Source organism: Macaca nemestrina, chromosome 7 (assembly GCF_043159975.1).
Source record: "Macaca nemestrina isolate mMacNem1 chromosome 7, mMacNem.hap1, whole genome shotgun sequence".
Lineage (NCBI taxonomy): Eukaryota > Metazoa > Chordata > Mammalia > Primates > Cercopithecidae > Macaca > Macaca nemestrina.
In genome coordinates, this window is record NC_092131.1 from 137873597 (window position 1) to 137890833 (window position 17237).

Below are 17237 nucleotides of genomic sequence, written 5' to 3' on the forward strand. Positions count from 1 at the left end.
CCTAAGTACCTTTAGAGGCTTCTCATAGGTTATGCCCTATGGAAATGAAGGATTTTGCCCCAGACCAGTCAGAAGCAAGATTCTTCCCAGGACCAATCAGAGGCATCTCACCTATGGCATATATGCAGATGAAGGTCCCAGAATGGACCCAAACCAGACATTCCCATTCCTGGCACAGGGGAGGGGAAGTTTGGAGAGGGATGAGCCTTTGGCCCCTTATGACTTGGTTGTGGACAGGTGGGGTTTTTGTCTTAGTCCATTCCAAGAAAGCAGCCATAGGTAGGCCTTAGGTTTACTGTTTCCAGACCCTATTCTCCTGCCTCAGAGGCATGCGGACCACTTGAGGCCAGGAGTTTGAGACCAGACTGGCTAACGTGGTGAAACCCCAGGTCTACTAAAAATGCAAAAATTAGCCAGGCATGGTGGCGCATGCCTGTAATCCCAGCTACTCGGGTGGCTGAGGCAAGAGAATCACTTGAACCCAGGAGGTAGAGGTTGCAGTGACCCAAAATTGCACCACTGTACTCTGGCCTGGGCTACAGAGCAAGATTCTGTCTCCAAAAAATAAAATAAAATAAAAATGTGTGTAGAGGAAATCTGTCCTGTCTTGGGCTTTCTTTTCTGACTCCTTTTGAGTAAATAAAATGTTAAGCCTGCTTTAAGGCTCAAGGCCTTCATAATTATGTGTATGTAATAGAGACACTGTTAAAGCTCAATGTCTGTGGCTCAGACATGTGAAATTATTCCTCTTCTTTTGCCTTTCCTCACTGCCCCTTCCCCTGCCATACAAATTTGAGTTCGTGCTAGCAGCAGCCTATGTTTGGCAGTATTCCAGTTCCCAGGAGGCGTTTAAACAAGATGATTGTAAAACATTTTTCATTATAGGACAAAGTAATCCTGTTTTCTTAATTCTGGGCCTAGCTGTTTTTGTTATTAAACCAGCATTTTGAGTAAATTCATATGTTTAACTGGTTCATGTTGCAAAGAGACATTTTTCAGAGCCAGGGACATGAGAGGGATTGTTCTTTTTTAAAAAAGAAATACTACGTGTTGTCTCCTATCTTTGTAATAATGCATTGTTTTTATGGATTTATTCTCTGAGTTTTAAAGGCTATGCTTCCATTTTTCCCTTTCACTGCTTACAATGGAATATCATCTCGTTTATCTGCCTATTTCTGATTTCTTGCTAAGGGTACATGTTTAAGATTATTTTCTTTAATGATAATTGCCCATGTATTATTATAATAATTGCCTTATCCCTCAGAAACATTACAGAGCATTTAGTAGTTGTGCTAGAAACTATTACCATTGATGGGACCGAGAAGATAATTAATTTAATTTGGGAAAAAAATTATTCTATTTTCTTTAAACATTAAATAATAAACTATATAAACAAAGCAAAAGAATGGACTTGCCAAGGTCATTGTCCTTCAAAGTTAGGTAATTTAGTTTTTAAAAAAGAATGAAAGACTAATTATTAGGGTAGACTAATAATAGGATCAAATTACCAAAACCTTTGAGGTGGTTCTATTTCAGTTCTCAACCTGATGTGCCTTTTATAATATCTCTACTTAGAGTAGTTACTGTTCATAATGTGTTACGGATTGTTTTCAGATAACAGCTTGGATTATAAAAGAAGCCATTATCCTTGATTTGGTATATTTAACTCAAGTTAAACTTAGTACAGACTGAAAATTAGCTCTAGTGTTCTACATTCATTCCCTATTCTGTGCAGCTTGGTATATGTGTGAGCCATATGTCCGGCAGGGTTTATAACATCATGTTATTGATGATGGAAAGGCTGTTTCATAGTACTGAGGAAAATATACAAGATAACATATGTACTAAATATATATAACCTTGCAGTTTTGGTTTATAAGAGATTTAACCTGTAGTTAAAGGAAATATAATGAAATCTATTGGAAATCCTTCAGAAAAGGAAAATTCAGTAGTCACTTCTTTAGTTTCCAGGCTTCTGTGCAGTTTACCAATTTAGGAGGGGGAGACCTCATTAGCGCATTATTCCCAGAGCAGATGAGAGATTATAAAACTATTAATACTTTAGTTTCCAATATACCATTGATCAAAGAATCCAGCACATATCTTGCCCGAGTCTCCCATTTCCTTTCCATTCCCTCATAATTATTTATAGAAAGTATCTTTTTACTGCATGTGTACCTTATGTTGCACTTAAGGATCTGCCCTTCTCCCCAGTCTCATTAAAGGATTTCATAGCATAATGTTGATTAATTAAAAATGTCTTAAGCAGTGGATTAGAGATAGCTCTGCGAAAGAAGAATGAAATATACAGGATTTTTTTTTTTTTTCATTTAAATGCAGCCCAGCTGATAAACCATTACTGTGTGGTAATCTCTGATCAAAGAGACAGACTTTCCTAGTGTGCCTGTGTTTGTCTTTTACCACCAGCACAGACCACTTTATGGGCAGTCATGCGAAGAAACAGGCTCAGAGTAGGACTTGCATGGGGAGCTTTCTGTACAGATAGTTCTAATAAATTACGGCTACATCTCCCAAAGAAACTTTTATGCTCAAAGGTATATTTTCTTTAAGAAAATAACTAAGAAACTTTAAACAGAGAAATCTTTTTAACTTGCCTTAAAATTCTTTCCTTCGAAAGGATTGAGTCCAGTTGTTTTGATCTGAAATAACTTCTGAAAGAGGCCTGTCACTGTATTTTGAATCCTTATGATATCTTAATCATAAAACAAAGCATACCCTTTATTTCTACTCTCTAGATATAGTGTTTTTCAGCTGAGGTTACACATCAGAATCACTTGTGGAGCAATGTTTGCTTCCACTCCTAGAAATTCTGACTCAGTAGGTAGGAGGTGAAGTCACTGCATCTCATTTTGGGTTTTTTTTTTTTTTAAGTTTTAAAGATATTTCTGATGGATACACTTCCATTTGAGTTTCACTACCAGCTTATGTTTGAATTGGTGCCACATGTTATTTCATAAAATATGGAGGTGAGTTTCATTCATAGTAGTTCTGTGGCTTTACAGAGAGGAACCCAGAAGGTAGCTAGAAGGAAATCCTGGCCATAATAAGAATTTGGGTTTTGAAAGGAACCAGTCTAAACCCCCTCTTCTTCTTCTTCTTCTTCTTCTTCTTCTTCTTTTTTTTTTTTTTTTTTTGTTGTTGTTTTTCTTTATTTCTTCTAAAGAAAAAAAAAAAAAACGGGATACATGTGCAGAACGTGCAGGTTTGTTACATAGGTACACGTGTGCCATGGTGGTTTGCTGCACCTATTGACCCATCCTCTAAGTTCCCTCCCCCTACCCCGCATCCATCAACAGGCCCTGGTATGTGTTGTTCCCCTCTCTGTGTCCACGTGTTCTCAGTGTTCAACTCCCACTTATGAGTGAGAACATGTGGTGTTTGGTTTTCTGTTCCTGTGTTAGTTTGCTGAGGATGATGGCTTCCAGCTTCATCCATGTCCCTGTAAAGGACATGATCTCATTCCTTTTTATGGCTGCATAGTATTCCATGGTATGTATGTACCACATTTTCTTTATCCAGTCTATCATTGATGCACATTTGGGTTGGTTCCACGTCTTTGATATTGTAAATAGTGCTGCAATAAACATACATGTGCATATCTCTTTATAGTAGAATAATTTATATTCCTTTGGATATATACTCAGTAATGGGATTGCTGGGTCAAATGGTATTTCTGGTTCTAGATCTTTAAGGAATCACCATACTGTCTTCCACAATGGTTGAACTAATTTACATGCCTACCAACAATGTAAAAGCATTCCTATTTCTCCACAGCCTTGCCAGCATCTGTTGTTTCCTGACTTTTTAATAATCACCATTCTGACTGGCGTTGAGATGGTATCTCATTGTGTAAACCCCTTCCTCTTTACAGATGAATTAGCTAACCTAGAGAGGCTACGGAATGTGCCAGAGTTGAAAGCAGAAGCAAATACTAGATCTAAGACTCTTGAGCTCTTTCTATACTAGTATCTCGGACCTTGATCCTAGACTTGAGCTCTTTCTACACTAGGATTTCGGACCTTGATCCTCCCCTAGAAATGCTTCAAAGCCACTCAGTGGTCTAGAAGTTGCTTTGAGCATCCCAAAGCCTGCCAGTGTGTTGTGAGGTCTCAGGGTACTTAATAAAAGCAATAATGCAGCAAGCAGGAACTCTTAATTCTTCAAAGTTCCTAGATGGGAGTAATGGGTGACATCATAGTTAGAAATTACAGATATTACTCAGAATCCTTTTGTGACTTTTTTTTTTAGTTTTTGGTAGAGATGAGATTTCACCATGTTGGCCAGGCTGGTCTCCAACTCCTGGCCTCAAGTGATCTGCCCACCTTGGCCTCCCAAAGTGCTGGGATTATAGGCATGAGCCACTGCGCCTGGCCACTGAGTGTATAATTCTAAAAATTCTTTCAAGAGAGATGGCAACTTCTGGCATGGAAACTTCTGGCAAAAGATAATCTAGATTTGATACTAAAGATTATTGAGAACAAGATCAGTTGTCTCATTTAAACTGAACCTTAAGTATTGGCAACAAGTGTAGGAAATTATGCCAATATTATATTTCTAAGCAAGCCTGACTTTTAGCTTTTACTTTAAAAAGAGGATATTATGCCCAGATTTGCAATTTAGCCAACAAATGGAGTAATGTGTTTATTAATTAGGATTAGAGTTGGCTGCTTTTTAAAAATCCAAATACAAGTAGCTCAGTCAAGGTAGAGATTGATTTTTCTTTTTGATAAAAAACATCCAGAGGGAAGAAAAGTCCAACATTGGCATGGTTACTCCACAGCCATCAGGGACTTAGATTCTTCTCTTTTTTGCTCATCTATTCTTGGCACTACTTTACATCCTCAAGATGTCTAGTGATTCTAGATGGCTTCTGGACCTTTAGAAGGTCACATCTTTCACCTTTCATTCTAGCCATCTCTCTTGAAAGAATTTTTAGAATTATACACTCAGTGGCCAGGCGCAGTGGCTCATGCCTATAATCCCAGCACTTTGGGAGGCCAAGGTGGGCAGATCACTTGAGGCCAGGAGTTGGAGACCAGCCTGGCCAACATGGTGAAATCTCATCTCTACCAAAAACTAAAAAAAAAAAAAAAGCAGCCCTAGTCCGTAGTCCCAGCTACTCAGAAGACTGAGGCAAGACTAAAACTAAAAAAAAAAAAAAAAAATAGCCGAGTCTGTAGTCCCAGCTACTCAGGAGGCTGAGGCAAGAGAATGGCTTGAACCCAGGAGGCGGAGGTTGCAGTAAGCTGAGATCACGCCGCTGCATTCCGGCCTCAGCAAAAGAGCAAGACTCTGTCTCAAAAAAAAAAAAAAAAAAAAAAAAAGAAGTTATGTTATTTTAAAAGAAGGGGAGGCTGGGCGTGGTGGCTCACACCTGTAATCCCAGCACTTTGGGAGGCCAAGGCAGGCGGATCACGAAGTCAGGAGATGGAGACTATGCTGGCCAACATGGTGAAATCCCATCTCTACTAAAAATTTAAAAATTAGCTGGATGTGGTGGCATGTGCCTGTCAATCCCAGCTACTTGGGAGACTGAAGCATGAGAATCACTTGAACTCAGGAGGTGAAGGTTGCATTGAGCCGAGATCGTGCCACTGCAGTCCAGCCTGGCAACCGAGCAAGACTCTTGTCTCAAAAAAAAAAAAAAAAGAAAGAAAAGAAAAAAAGAAGGGGAGAGGCATCCTTGTAATCTCACTTTGGGAGGTCAAAGCAGGAGGATCAGTTGAGCCCAGAGATTCAAGACCAGCCTGAACAACATAGTGGGAGCTCATCTCTGGAAAAAATTTAAAAAAACTAGTCCAATGTGGCAGCATGTGCCTGTACTCCCAGCTGTTTGGGAGTCTGAGGCAGGAGGATTTCTTGTCCCAGGAGGTCGAGGCTACAGTGAGCCATGGTCACACCACTGCCCTCCAGCCTGGGTGACACAGTGAGACCCTGTCTCAAAAGAAAAAGGAGAGGGAGAGTGTATATGTGGATACTGGGCATGCAAACAGGCACTGCCACAACCTGCTTTGAAGAATATAATATTTATATTAGGAAAATAACATTTTAGTGTCATCGAATCCTTATATAGGACATAAATTTAAAAGATCCCCAAACTGCATTTACCATGTGTCTGATTAATAAAAGCAGTAAATCTCTAGGACAGAGTGTTCTGCTTTGGATTTCTCAGCAGGAGTCATTGGAAACAACTATTGAGTTTTGTGTATTTTTAAAAAACTGAAAAATGACTTTTTCAGAACAGGGAAAAAAAGACTCTTTGGGGCCTGGCGTGGTGACTCACGCCTGTAATACCAGTACTTTGGGAGGCCGAGGTGGGTAGATCACCTGAGGTCAGGAGTTTGAGACCAGCCTGGCCAACATGGGGAAATGCTGTCTCTACTAAAAATACAAAAATTAGCTGGGCGTGGCGGTGTGCGCCTGTAATCCCAGCTACTCAGGAGGCTGAGGCAGGAGAATAGCTTGAACTCGGGAGGCGGAGGTTGCAATGAGTCGAGATGGTACAAGTGCATTCCAGCCTGGGCTACAGAGTGAAACTCCATCTCAAAAGAAAAAAAAAAAAAGACACTTCAAATTAAATCGTTTTCTCTTTTGGAGATAGGAAGAATCAAGACAACCACAAAAACAATTGAACAGATATTTGTTGAACTAGCAGGAGTAATGTATATTAGAGGATACAAGCTAGGAATAAACATATTTAAAGAAAATGTTCAAGTTGTTTAGGGCTTAGGCCATGCATGGTAGCTCGCGCCTGTAATCCCAGCACTTTGGGAGGCTGAGGCGGACAGATCACTTGAGGTCGGGAATTCAAGACCAGCCTGGCCAACATGGCGAAACCCTGTCTCTCCAAAAGATACACAAAAAATTGCTGGACACCATGCCTGTAATCTCAGCTACTTGGGAGACTGAGGCACGAGAATTGCTTGAACCCAGGAGGCGGAGGTTACAGTGGGCCAAGATTGCGCCACTGCACTCCAGCCTGGGTGACAGAATGAGACTCTGTCTCAAAAAAAAAAAAGTTGTTTAGGATTTGATGAATCAAGATAGACTAATACAATATATGAAATAGTTATTAATTCCAAATATGTGAGACTTATCCTTGAGAGAAGTATGTGTTAGATGTACATCTGCCTATATCCCACCCATAGAAATAAAAAGGGAATGGGGCCAGGCACAGTAGCTCATGCCTATAATTCCAGCACTTTGGGAGGCAAAGGAGGGAGGATTGCTTGAGCTTGGGAGTTGTTCAGGACCAACCTGGGTAACATAGTGAGACCCCATCTCTACAAAAAATCAAAAACTTAGTCTGGTGTGGTAGAGCAAGCCTACAGTCCCAGCTGCTACTTGGGAGTCTGAGCTGGGAAGATCGCATTAGTCTGGGAGGCAGAGTTTGCGGTGAGCTGAGATCTCACCACTGCACTCCAGCCTGGGTGACATTGAGACCTTGTCTCAAGTTAAAACACTTAGAGGAGGCCGGGCGCGGTGGCTCAAGCCTGTAATCCCAGCACTTTGGGAGGCCGAGACGGGTGGATCACGAGGTCAGGAGATCGAGACCATCCTGGCTAACACGGTGAAACCCCGTCTCTACTAAGAAATACAAAAAAAAAAAAACAAAAACAAAAAACTAGCCGGGCGAGGTGGCGGGCGCCTGTAGTCCCAGCTACCTGGGAGGCTGAGGCCGGAGAATGGCATGAACCCGGGAGGCGGAGCTTGCAGTGAGCTGAGATCCGGCCACTGCACTCCAGCCTGGGCTACAGAGTGAGACTCCGTCTCAAAAAAAAAAAAAAAAAAAAAAAACACTTAGAGGAAGAAGCAAACAATAATCTACAACATATACAACTGTAGACCACTATATACATAAATGTGTGAGATGGGAATGTTTCTGCTCTATGAAACCAGATAATTTTTTAAGTGTTCTGTAATCTTTTTTTTTTTTTTTTTTTTTTGAGATGGAGTCTCACTCTGTCACCCAGGCTGGAGTGCAGTGGCGCCATCTCAGCTCACTGCAACCTCTGCCTCCCGAGTTCAAACGATTCTCCTTCCTCAGCCTCCTGAGTAGCTGGGATTATAGGTGTGTGCCACCACGCCCAGCTAATTTTTGTATTTTCAGTAGAGACAGGGTTTCACCATGTTGGCCAGGCTGGTCTCAAAACTCCTGACCACCTTGGCCTCCCAAGCCACCGCGCCTGGCCTCTGTAATCTTATTTAATATCTACTATTCTCATGGTACCAGTTATATATTTAGTGAATGCCTCATATTTACTATGTACTTTATAAAGGAAATTTATTCACAATTTGCCACTTAGGTGAAAAAGTCTGGATTTTGGCTTCTTAATAGCTATGAATTTCAGATCTGGGGAAAACCCAGCCTTGTGTTTTTTCCCCCTTTTCCTTTCATCAGTACTTATCAGCAACCAAACACTAAGTTTTGGTTAGTTGACTTTTCTCCAGCTGATAGAAAACAAAAAACTATAGAGACTCCCTGTGAAAAGAGGGCCAGTTGTGCTGGCCTGGGGCCAGGCTGCATTCTCTGTGACCTTGCCTTTTCAATCTGAGTTCTCCATAGGGCAACAGTTCCAAATAACCCATGTGGCTATGGCAGTAAGCATAGGGAGTGCTCATGAACCAGCTAATGTAACAAGTTCTGTTAGCTGGCCTTTGAGCTCAGTGAGCCATCCTTTGAGCCTTTTACGATACTGCACTTTCAGGCATCCTTTTGGGAAGATCTAATGGATCAGGGACCATTCTCTATCTTATAGCAGTGGAAATGTTTTTGGCACTGTGGTATTAAATAACTACTCATTTGAACATATTATGCAATGACTTAGCCTTTCCCATCATTATTAGTTCCCATTGAAGCTGTTGTGCTCAATTTAAGTTTCCAATAGGGACTATGAAAGAAAATGGAAATCTCACAAATTGTACCTTTAAAAATATTTTGTTCAGTGCTAATACCGTTATCTCATATTTTGGCTTTTGTGTCTCCCACTATATACCCCCATTTCCCCTCTGCTTTCAGGTGAAGGTCTCCCACAGGTGTATTACTTTGGACCATGTGGGAAATATAATGCCATGGTGCTGGAGCTCCTTGGCCCTAGCTTGGAGGACTTGTTTGACCTCTGTGACCGAACATTTACTTTGAAGACGGTGTTAATGATAGCCATTCAGTTGGTAAGTTGGAATTGCTATTCTGGAAGAGAATAGGCTGGTTCCTCAGCCACATCCTTGTGGGCCTTTGGTGATTTACTAACCATAGCGACACATCAAGAATTAGTACTCACAGGCTTGATGGCATTCTGGGAAGCTGGCTGGGGCAAAAAGGGTAAATTCAGAGAAGTCATATTACATCTGCAATTTGCTCTATTTTAAGACTTTGCACCTTGGAGCAATGCTCTGCCCTTAACTGAAGAGGAAGTATATAATTTAGATTAGGGGAAAAGAGGATGATTAGATAGAGTTGTAAAAATGTGAATAATTTTTTTGATTTTGTTTTGTTTTGTTTTTGGTTTTTGAGACAGGGTCTCTGTCACCCAGGCTAGAGTGCAGTAGCATGATCATAGCTCACTGAAACCTCAAACTCCTAGGCTCAAACGATTCTCCTACCTCAGCCTCTGCAGCAGCTAGAACTGCAGGTGCCATGCCAGCTCATTTTTTAAAAAAATGTTGTGGAGACAGGCTCCCACTATGTTGCCCAGGCTGGTCTAAACTCCTGGTCTCAACTGGTCCTCCCACCTCGGCCTCTCAATGTGCTAGGATTACAGGCATGAACCACTGCACCCAGCCTATTTGTGTGTTTTAAATATAGCTGTAAGGTTTTGTCATGTCCTATCTCTCCCTTCAGTGTTGCAACCAAGAAAATATTGACGATATAACCCATTGCACTAACACTCAGATTCACAATTGCGTGACCAGGAATTTGCGGTAGTTCTCTGGCCTCCAGTTCTCTCAGAGACAAATTTCAGCTGAAGAGGCAGCTCTTGTAGCGCCTACCAAACTACACCCCAATACCAGTTTAATAAGCAGTTCCTACAGTTCCTTTGAGAAGTTTGACATAAGCCCTTTGGGGAATGATGCAAATATATCTTCATTTATTTGAAATGGTAATGGTCTCTCCCACTGTCCTATAAAAATTTGGAAATGTGAGATAATTGACTTTGACTTTTGAGCTCCAAATTCAAATATCTGAGCTTCTCTTTCTCTACTAAAAGTTAGTAGAAAAGGGCTGGGCATGGTGGCTCACGCCTGTAATCCCAGCACTTTGGGAGGCCGAGGCGGGCAGATCACGAGGTCAGGAGATTGAGACCATCCTGGCTAACACGATGAAACCCCATCTCTACTAAAATATAAAAAATTAGTCAGGCATGGTGGCGGGCGCCTGTAGTCCCAGCAACTCGGCGGGCTGAGGCAGAAGAATGGTGTGAACCTGAGAGGCGGAGCTTGCAGTGAGCCGAGATCGCGCCACTGCACTCCAGCCTGGGAGACAGAGTGAGACTCCATCTCCAAAAAAAAAAAAAAGTTACTAGAAAAGCTTAGTAGATAGAAATACTTAATAAAATTTGAAATACTCTTATGATTATTATTTTTTATTATATTTAACTTAACATAAAAACTGTAGCCCTGGCCGGCATGGTGGCTCATGTCTATAATCCCAGGACTTTGGGAGGCTGAGGTGGGAGGATCACTTGAGGCCAGGAGTTTGAGACCAGCCTAGGCAACATAGACCCCATCTCTACAAAAATAATCTTCAAATAAATTTAAAACAACAAGAATGAACTGTTTTGGGGAGGCATGGTGGCTCATGCCTGTAATCCTAGCACTTTGGGAGGCTGAGGAGGGCAGATCACCCAAGGTCAGGAGTTTGAGACCAGTGTGGCCAACATGGTGAAACCCTGTCTCTACTAAAAATACAAAAATTAGCCAGGCATGGTGGCACGTGCCTGTAATCCCAGCTACCCGGGAGGCTGAGGCACAAGAATTGCTGGAACCCAGGAGGCTGAGGCTGCACTACACCCTGGGTGACAGAGCAAGACTCCATCTCAAAGAATAATAATTATTATAATAACAACAATAATAATAATGAACTGTTTCCCTGTCTCTGCTGTTAATTAGCTATGTGATGTCAGTCCAGTATTAACTTCTCTGGGCCTCACAACATTGAAAGTTGGGTTGGGTAGTCTTGTCCAACTAAGGATAGGAAGATGTGGGCAGAAGGTGAATGTGGCAGTGGCATTTGTCTCAAAGGTCACCAACAGTTTGATATCGTACCTGGGAATACTTCTTTTCTCTCAAGTGCTTAATTTTCTGAAGTAGCATATAAACAACTAATTTCATTCGTCATTTGCAAATTGTGACATTATGAGGTAAAATTGAGCTATCATTTTAGTTGACCTGTACTCTCTCACTTTCTTTTCCTAGTCTTGATATTTGTTATGTACATATTTATAACAAAATATTTTTTTGTTTACAAGTCAGTGAAGTGACTCTGGGTGATGAAAGGAGATAAATTTTATGTTATTTCAGTAATTAAAACCTTGGTCTCATTAAAGAAAATGTTTTGATGTATTTTCCTGATATACTTCTTTAGAGTATTTCCATCATTTATTTCTCTTTTAGCTTTCTCGAATGGAATATGTACACTCAAAGAACCTCATTTACCGAGATGTCAAGCCAGAGAACTTCCTGATTGGTCGACAAGGCAATAAGAAAGAACATGTTATACACATTATAGACTTTGGACTGGCCAAGGAATACATTGACCCCGAAACCAAAAAACACATACCTTATAGGGAACACAAAAGTTTAACTGGAACTGCAAGATATATGTCTATCAACACGCATCTTGGCAAAGGTGTGTTTTTTTCTGTTCCATGAAAGGGGCAAGTCATTAGAACAGTTTATTATTCCTGTAACACTTATATCGTCATTGTGCATTACAACTTGTGGTTTTTATTGCTTCACAAGGTTAAGTGATTTTTATATATGGGAAGTTGAGATGGTAAGTTAATGACTTTTCAAAGAATCCTATAGACTATGCATAGGTTCTTAATTCTTTACACTGTACTTCCAAATGTTTAGTTTCTGAGCAGTGTGAGTACTTGAATTATTGTAAAAAGAGGATAGCATTTTAGTGAGTTTAGTAATGAATTTGGTATTTACTTATGTATGACTCCATTTATGACAGTCCTGAAAAGGACATCAGGCTGGGTCAGCTGTGGGGAAGAGTGCCTCACTAAAAATGGAGTAGACTTCTGTTCACTGCACGTAGTTCTGCACAGAAGTCTTCAAGGAAGAGCTTCTGTCTTATTCAGTGAAAATATGCTTGGTTTCCCATTAGTTTTGCATTTTACTCAGGATAAACAACTTGCACAAATGTTGTTAAATGCTCTAATCAAGTCAGAAGACCTTACCTGTAAGGAACTATTCCAAGGGGGAGAGTATTTGTCAGAGAAGCCTAAGGAACAGTGGGGAGACCAAGCAGGCAGAGCCCTGAGCTTTTCTGCTTCAAAAAAAGCCTCCCTTTTTTATGTTTCGTATATTGGGCTTCGATGGAAGACTCTATTTGGAGAAAAGACTCCTAGGTGATTGAAAAAAACGTGTTTGAAAATCAATATTCTAGAGCGTACACAAGCAGAATATTCTCAGATTCCATACTCCTAGACAGAAATAATTATAAAATATTCTTAAATATTAATGAACTACTGCACACTAAGATGTATTTATTTCATTTATTTATTTATTTTTTTTGAGATGGAGTCTCACTCTATCACCCAGGCTGGAGTGCAGTCATGCAATCTCAGCCCACTGCAACCTCTGCCTCCCGGGTTCAAGCAGTTCTCCTCCCTTAGCCTCCCCAGTAGCTGGGATTACAGGCATGCACCACCACGCCTGGCTAATTTTTGTATTTTTAGTAGAGACGGGATTTCACAATGTTAACCAGGATGGTCTTGAACTCCTGACCTCAAGTGATCCATCTGCCTTGACCTCCCAAAGTGCTGGGATTACAGGTGTGAGCCACTGTGCCCAGCATATTTATTTTATTTTTAGAGACAGAATCTCACTCTCACTCAGGCTGCAGTGCAGCAGTGTGATCATAGCTCACTATAACCTCAATCACCTGAGCTGGAGAGATCTTTCTCAGCCTCCTCAGTAGCTAGGGCTATTGGCGCATGCCATCATGTCCAGCTAACTTTTAAATTTTTTTATAGAGACAGAGTCTCACTATGTTCCCCAGGCTGGTCTCAAACTTCTGGTTTCAAGAGATCCTGTTGCCTCAGCCTCCCAGCGCACTGGGATTATAGATGTGAGCCACCGTGCCTGGCCTGCACTTTAATAAGTATTTTAAAGACTAATGTAATATCTACTAAGTAGCCTCATTGAGTAAACTACAGAAGTTATTCACCTGAGAAATTCAAGTGATAGTGAAGAGTAAAAAATGGCATTACAAAGTAGTATGATACAATTTGATTTGAAATTATGATGTTATCAGGATTTTTTCAGTAACCACATGGAAATCCTCACTTAAATAAATGTAATACTTTAAAATTAGACTAGAAGTCCTCTGGCTCTTATTATCAGCGTTACTGTGGACAAGTTACTTAATCTCACTGAAACTCCTCTGTAAAATGAGGGTCAAGCTTCACAGGGATATTTTAAAGGTTGAATGGATAATATATGTGAAAGCACCATGTCTGACTTAGGTCTCTTGCATAGTGCTTAGCATCCCCTTCTTCCTTCATAATGACAAGTACTTTTCCATTTTACAAAGAAATAAAAACTGTATCTTAAATAATAAACTTATGATTGTGTGGTTTAACTGACAAACTCTAGAAGTTGTTTTAATGCCCACTTCCTGGGCTCAGCCATTCGTGTACTAATTTTCTTGTTTTTAAAAGGAAAGACAAGAACAGACAAGGGATGGGTGTTCATGTTATGTTTGTATAAGATAAAGAGTAGTGGTTAAGAAAAAGTATGCAAATCCTGGCGCTCTTACTTAATAGCTATGTAATTTTGATCCAATAACCTTCTTCCCTTAGCCTTGGTTATCTCATGTATGAAATGGATATGATATTTATGCCTGTAATATATGGTTCTATGAGATAATGTATGTAAAATGTTTAGCATAATGCCTTATAATAGTAAGATCAGTCCATATTGTAATTATCCTGATTGTTATTTATTCAACAAAATCTGTTTTAAGCATCTACTGTGCATCAGACTGTTACGTCTCTTGGTGTACTGCCATTCCTGCCGGAACTTTTGAGTTTACCCCCAGACTTGGCTTACTGAGTACCAGAGTTTTCCAGGTCAAATCTAACCTGTCATCATATTTTGTATTCTCCACATTACAGAGAATACATACAGAAAGTTGTCACTGCTTTTTAAACCCTTTCCCATGCCTCAAACGATAGAGGTCTTTGTAGGAACTCTAATGCTATTGGTTTTTAAATGTGTTGCATTTTTTGTGTTGCAATGAAGAAGGGACTGGGATATGTGTTTTCAAATGGCTTTGGGAAAATCACTTCTTAGTTTTATGGAGGAGGAGAACAAGAGAAGAATCCTCCTAAACCTTACATTAGTTGCCACATCAGAGTAGCCACACTTAGTCCATTTTGTGTTGTTATAAAGGAATACCTCAGGCTGGGTCATTTTATAAAGAAAAGACATTTAAATTTGACTTAGAGTTCTGCAGGCTGTACAAGAAGCATGGCACTGGCATCTGCATCTGGTGAGGGCCTCAGGGGCCTCATGCTGCTTCCACTCATGGTATAAGGGGAAGGGGAGCAGCCAGCATGTGCAGATCACATGGGGAAGGGGGTGCTAGGCTCTTCTCACCAACCTGCTTTCTTGGGAACTCATCCCTAAGGGAGGTCATTAATCAATTAATGAGGGATCTACCCCCATGACCCAGACACATTCCATTTGGCCCAACTTTGAATATTGGGATCAAATTTCAATGTGAGGTTTGTGTGTTGGGGGATCCGGGGGAAGACAGAAATCTATTACCATAGCAGCCACCTTTCCACTGATTAAGCTGTGACTGAGACAGCCCAATTTATATTATTTAATGGTTGAAATTAGGGTGAGAACACTGGGTTGCCTTGCCCCCTGCCTTCAACAAATATATTTAACCTAAAATCAGGGATGTTATGCATGTAAACCAAGCACATCTTTCTGATTGGATGAAAGCACACCGTTCAACCAGTCAGAAGAACTGAAGAATTTTGTGTCCTGCTGGTCTCACTGGTATTGGAAACCATTCTTCTTTGAAAATGAAAATATTCTGCATGAAGAAATGAGGGCATGTAGAAATAATGAATTGGACAAGTGTGGAGTGTTCAAAGTCGTATGAAAATAAAGCATGGCTGGTGATTTAGGTACCCTTATTTTAGGTACCTTATTTAGGTACCCTTACTTAAGTACCCTTCCTGATTTAGGAACCCTTCTTTTTCCTATTGTCCCATATTCTACAGTTCTTTTTCATAGTTCTCAGGATTTGAAAAGTTACTTTATTACTTATTCCAGTGAGTTTAAACAATTTTTTTTTTTTTTTTTTTTTTAGACGGAGTCTCGCTCTGTCACCCAGGCTGGAGTGCAGTGGCCGGATCTCAGCTCACTGCAAGCTTCGCCTCCCGGGTTCACGCCATTCTCCTGCCTCAGCCTCCCGAGTAGCTGGGACTATAGGCGCCCGCCACCTCGCCCGGCTAGTTTTTTGTATTTTTTAGTAGAGACGGGGTTTCACCGTGTTAGCCAGGATGGTCTCGATCTCCTGACCTCGTGATCCGCCCGTCTCAGCCTCCCAAAGTGCTGGGATTACAGGCGTGAGCCACCGCGCCCGGCCTAAACAATTTTTTAATCTCATAATTTATTTTGCTGTGAAATCTTTTTTCTGTAGGCCTGATCAATATTGAAAATATGGAGTGTTTTGCCCTCTAGTGCTCAACTATCTAAAATTCAAACATTTGTCCAGTGAATTTTTAATAACCAAGGGGCCTCTTGTTACAGGAAGTGGATATAAAAATGGAGAGGCGATGAGTGGGTGTGATACAGTATGAGAAACTGCAGAGTCGTTTTTCTATCTGCCCTGCTTTGTGGGAGGCCTCCACTCACTCTCCTTGTTCTTTTCTCTTTTTCATTTGTGCATCTTTAGATTCTGTCAACACACTGTTTTTGTATAACTACTTTTTTGTTTTCAATTGTGAATATTTTATTACAAACCAGACAAGTCATGTAGACAAAGGATTCTGATGGTTGTGCTGTTTTATTTCATTCTTTTTAAGATTGTTTCAATTGATGTATACCAACTCGGTTTTATGTTATTTATCTCTGTCAGGGTACCCCTCCTTTCCATTAGTAACCATCTTTTTACAACCTCCATCAAATCGCTCTTTTAAAAGTTGCCTTTTCTTTCTTCATCTACCCTGTAGACTACTATTCTTTTTCATGCAAATTTCCTATAATTTAAGGCAGTAGTTAAACATATTGTACTTCTGTATTTTGAGTTAGCTGAGTGGCTTTCTCTGGCTCTCTTGGGTTTTACTTTCTATACAAAGAAAGCACAATCAAGTTGAAGGTAGCCTCTTAGTCTTGCTTCTGTCGTTTATTCTGATAAAGCCCTAAACTTGATTCTGAAAAATAAACACATAAAATGTCTGAGATGGGCCAAGTGTGGTGGCTCACACTGTAGTTGCAGCACTTTGGGAGGCCAAGGCTGGTTGATTGCTTGATTGGCCCAGGAGTTCCAGACCAGCCTGGGCAACATGGCAAAACCCAGTCTCTATAAAAAATACAAAAAGTAGCCGGGGTGATAGTAGTGGTGGTGCATGCCTGTAGTCCCAGCTAGTCAGGAAGCTGAGGTGGGAGGATCACTTGAGCCCAGGAGGGCGAGGCTGCAGTGTCCAAGATCATGCTACTGCACTCTAGCCTAGGCAACAGAGTGAGACCTTGTCTCAAAAAAAAAAAAAAAAAGTCTGAGACTAAATCATAATTGGCAAATTCAAAATGAATGCATGGGCTGGGTACAGTGGTTCACATGAGTAATCCCACAGTGTGGGAGGCTGATATATTAGGTTTGCTTGAGGCCAGTAGTTTGAGACCAGCCATAACAAGACCCCATCTTCACAAAAAATAAAAATAAATAAATTAGCCGAGTGTCATTCCACACACTTAGATTCCTAGCTACTCAGCTGAGGCAGAAGGGTCCCTTGTGCTCAGGAATT

At 40.7% G+C, this 17237-nt stretch overlaps 1 protein-coding gene across 17 annotated transcripts in view; it reads left to right on the top strand.

The window, feature by feature from the left end:
• Positions 1–17237, top strand: part of LOC105488634 (casein kinase 1 gamma 1) — a 143550-nt gene that overhangs the window by 79265 nt on the left and 47048 nt on the right. For all 17 annotated transcript variants that reach the window (XR_011625284.1, XR_011625290.1, XR_011625286.1 and 14 more), the window contains exons 4-5: positions 9041–9192; positions 11635–11869. Coding sequence is in view for 8 of the 17 variants with exons in the window: in XM_011752877.3 (XP_011751179.1) it covers positions 9041–9192; positions 11635–11869 (387 nt within the window). In the remaining 9 variants the exon portion in view is untranslated. The remainder of the gene's footprint in view (positions 1–9040; positions 9193–11634; positions 11870–17237) is intronic.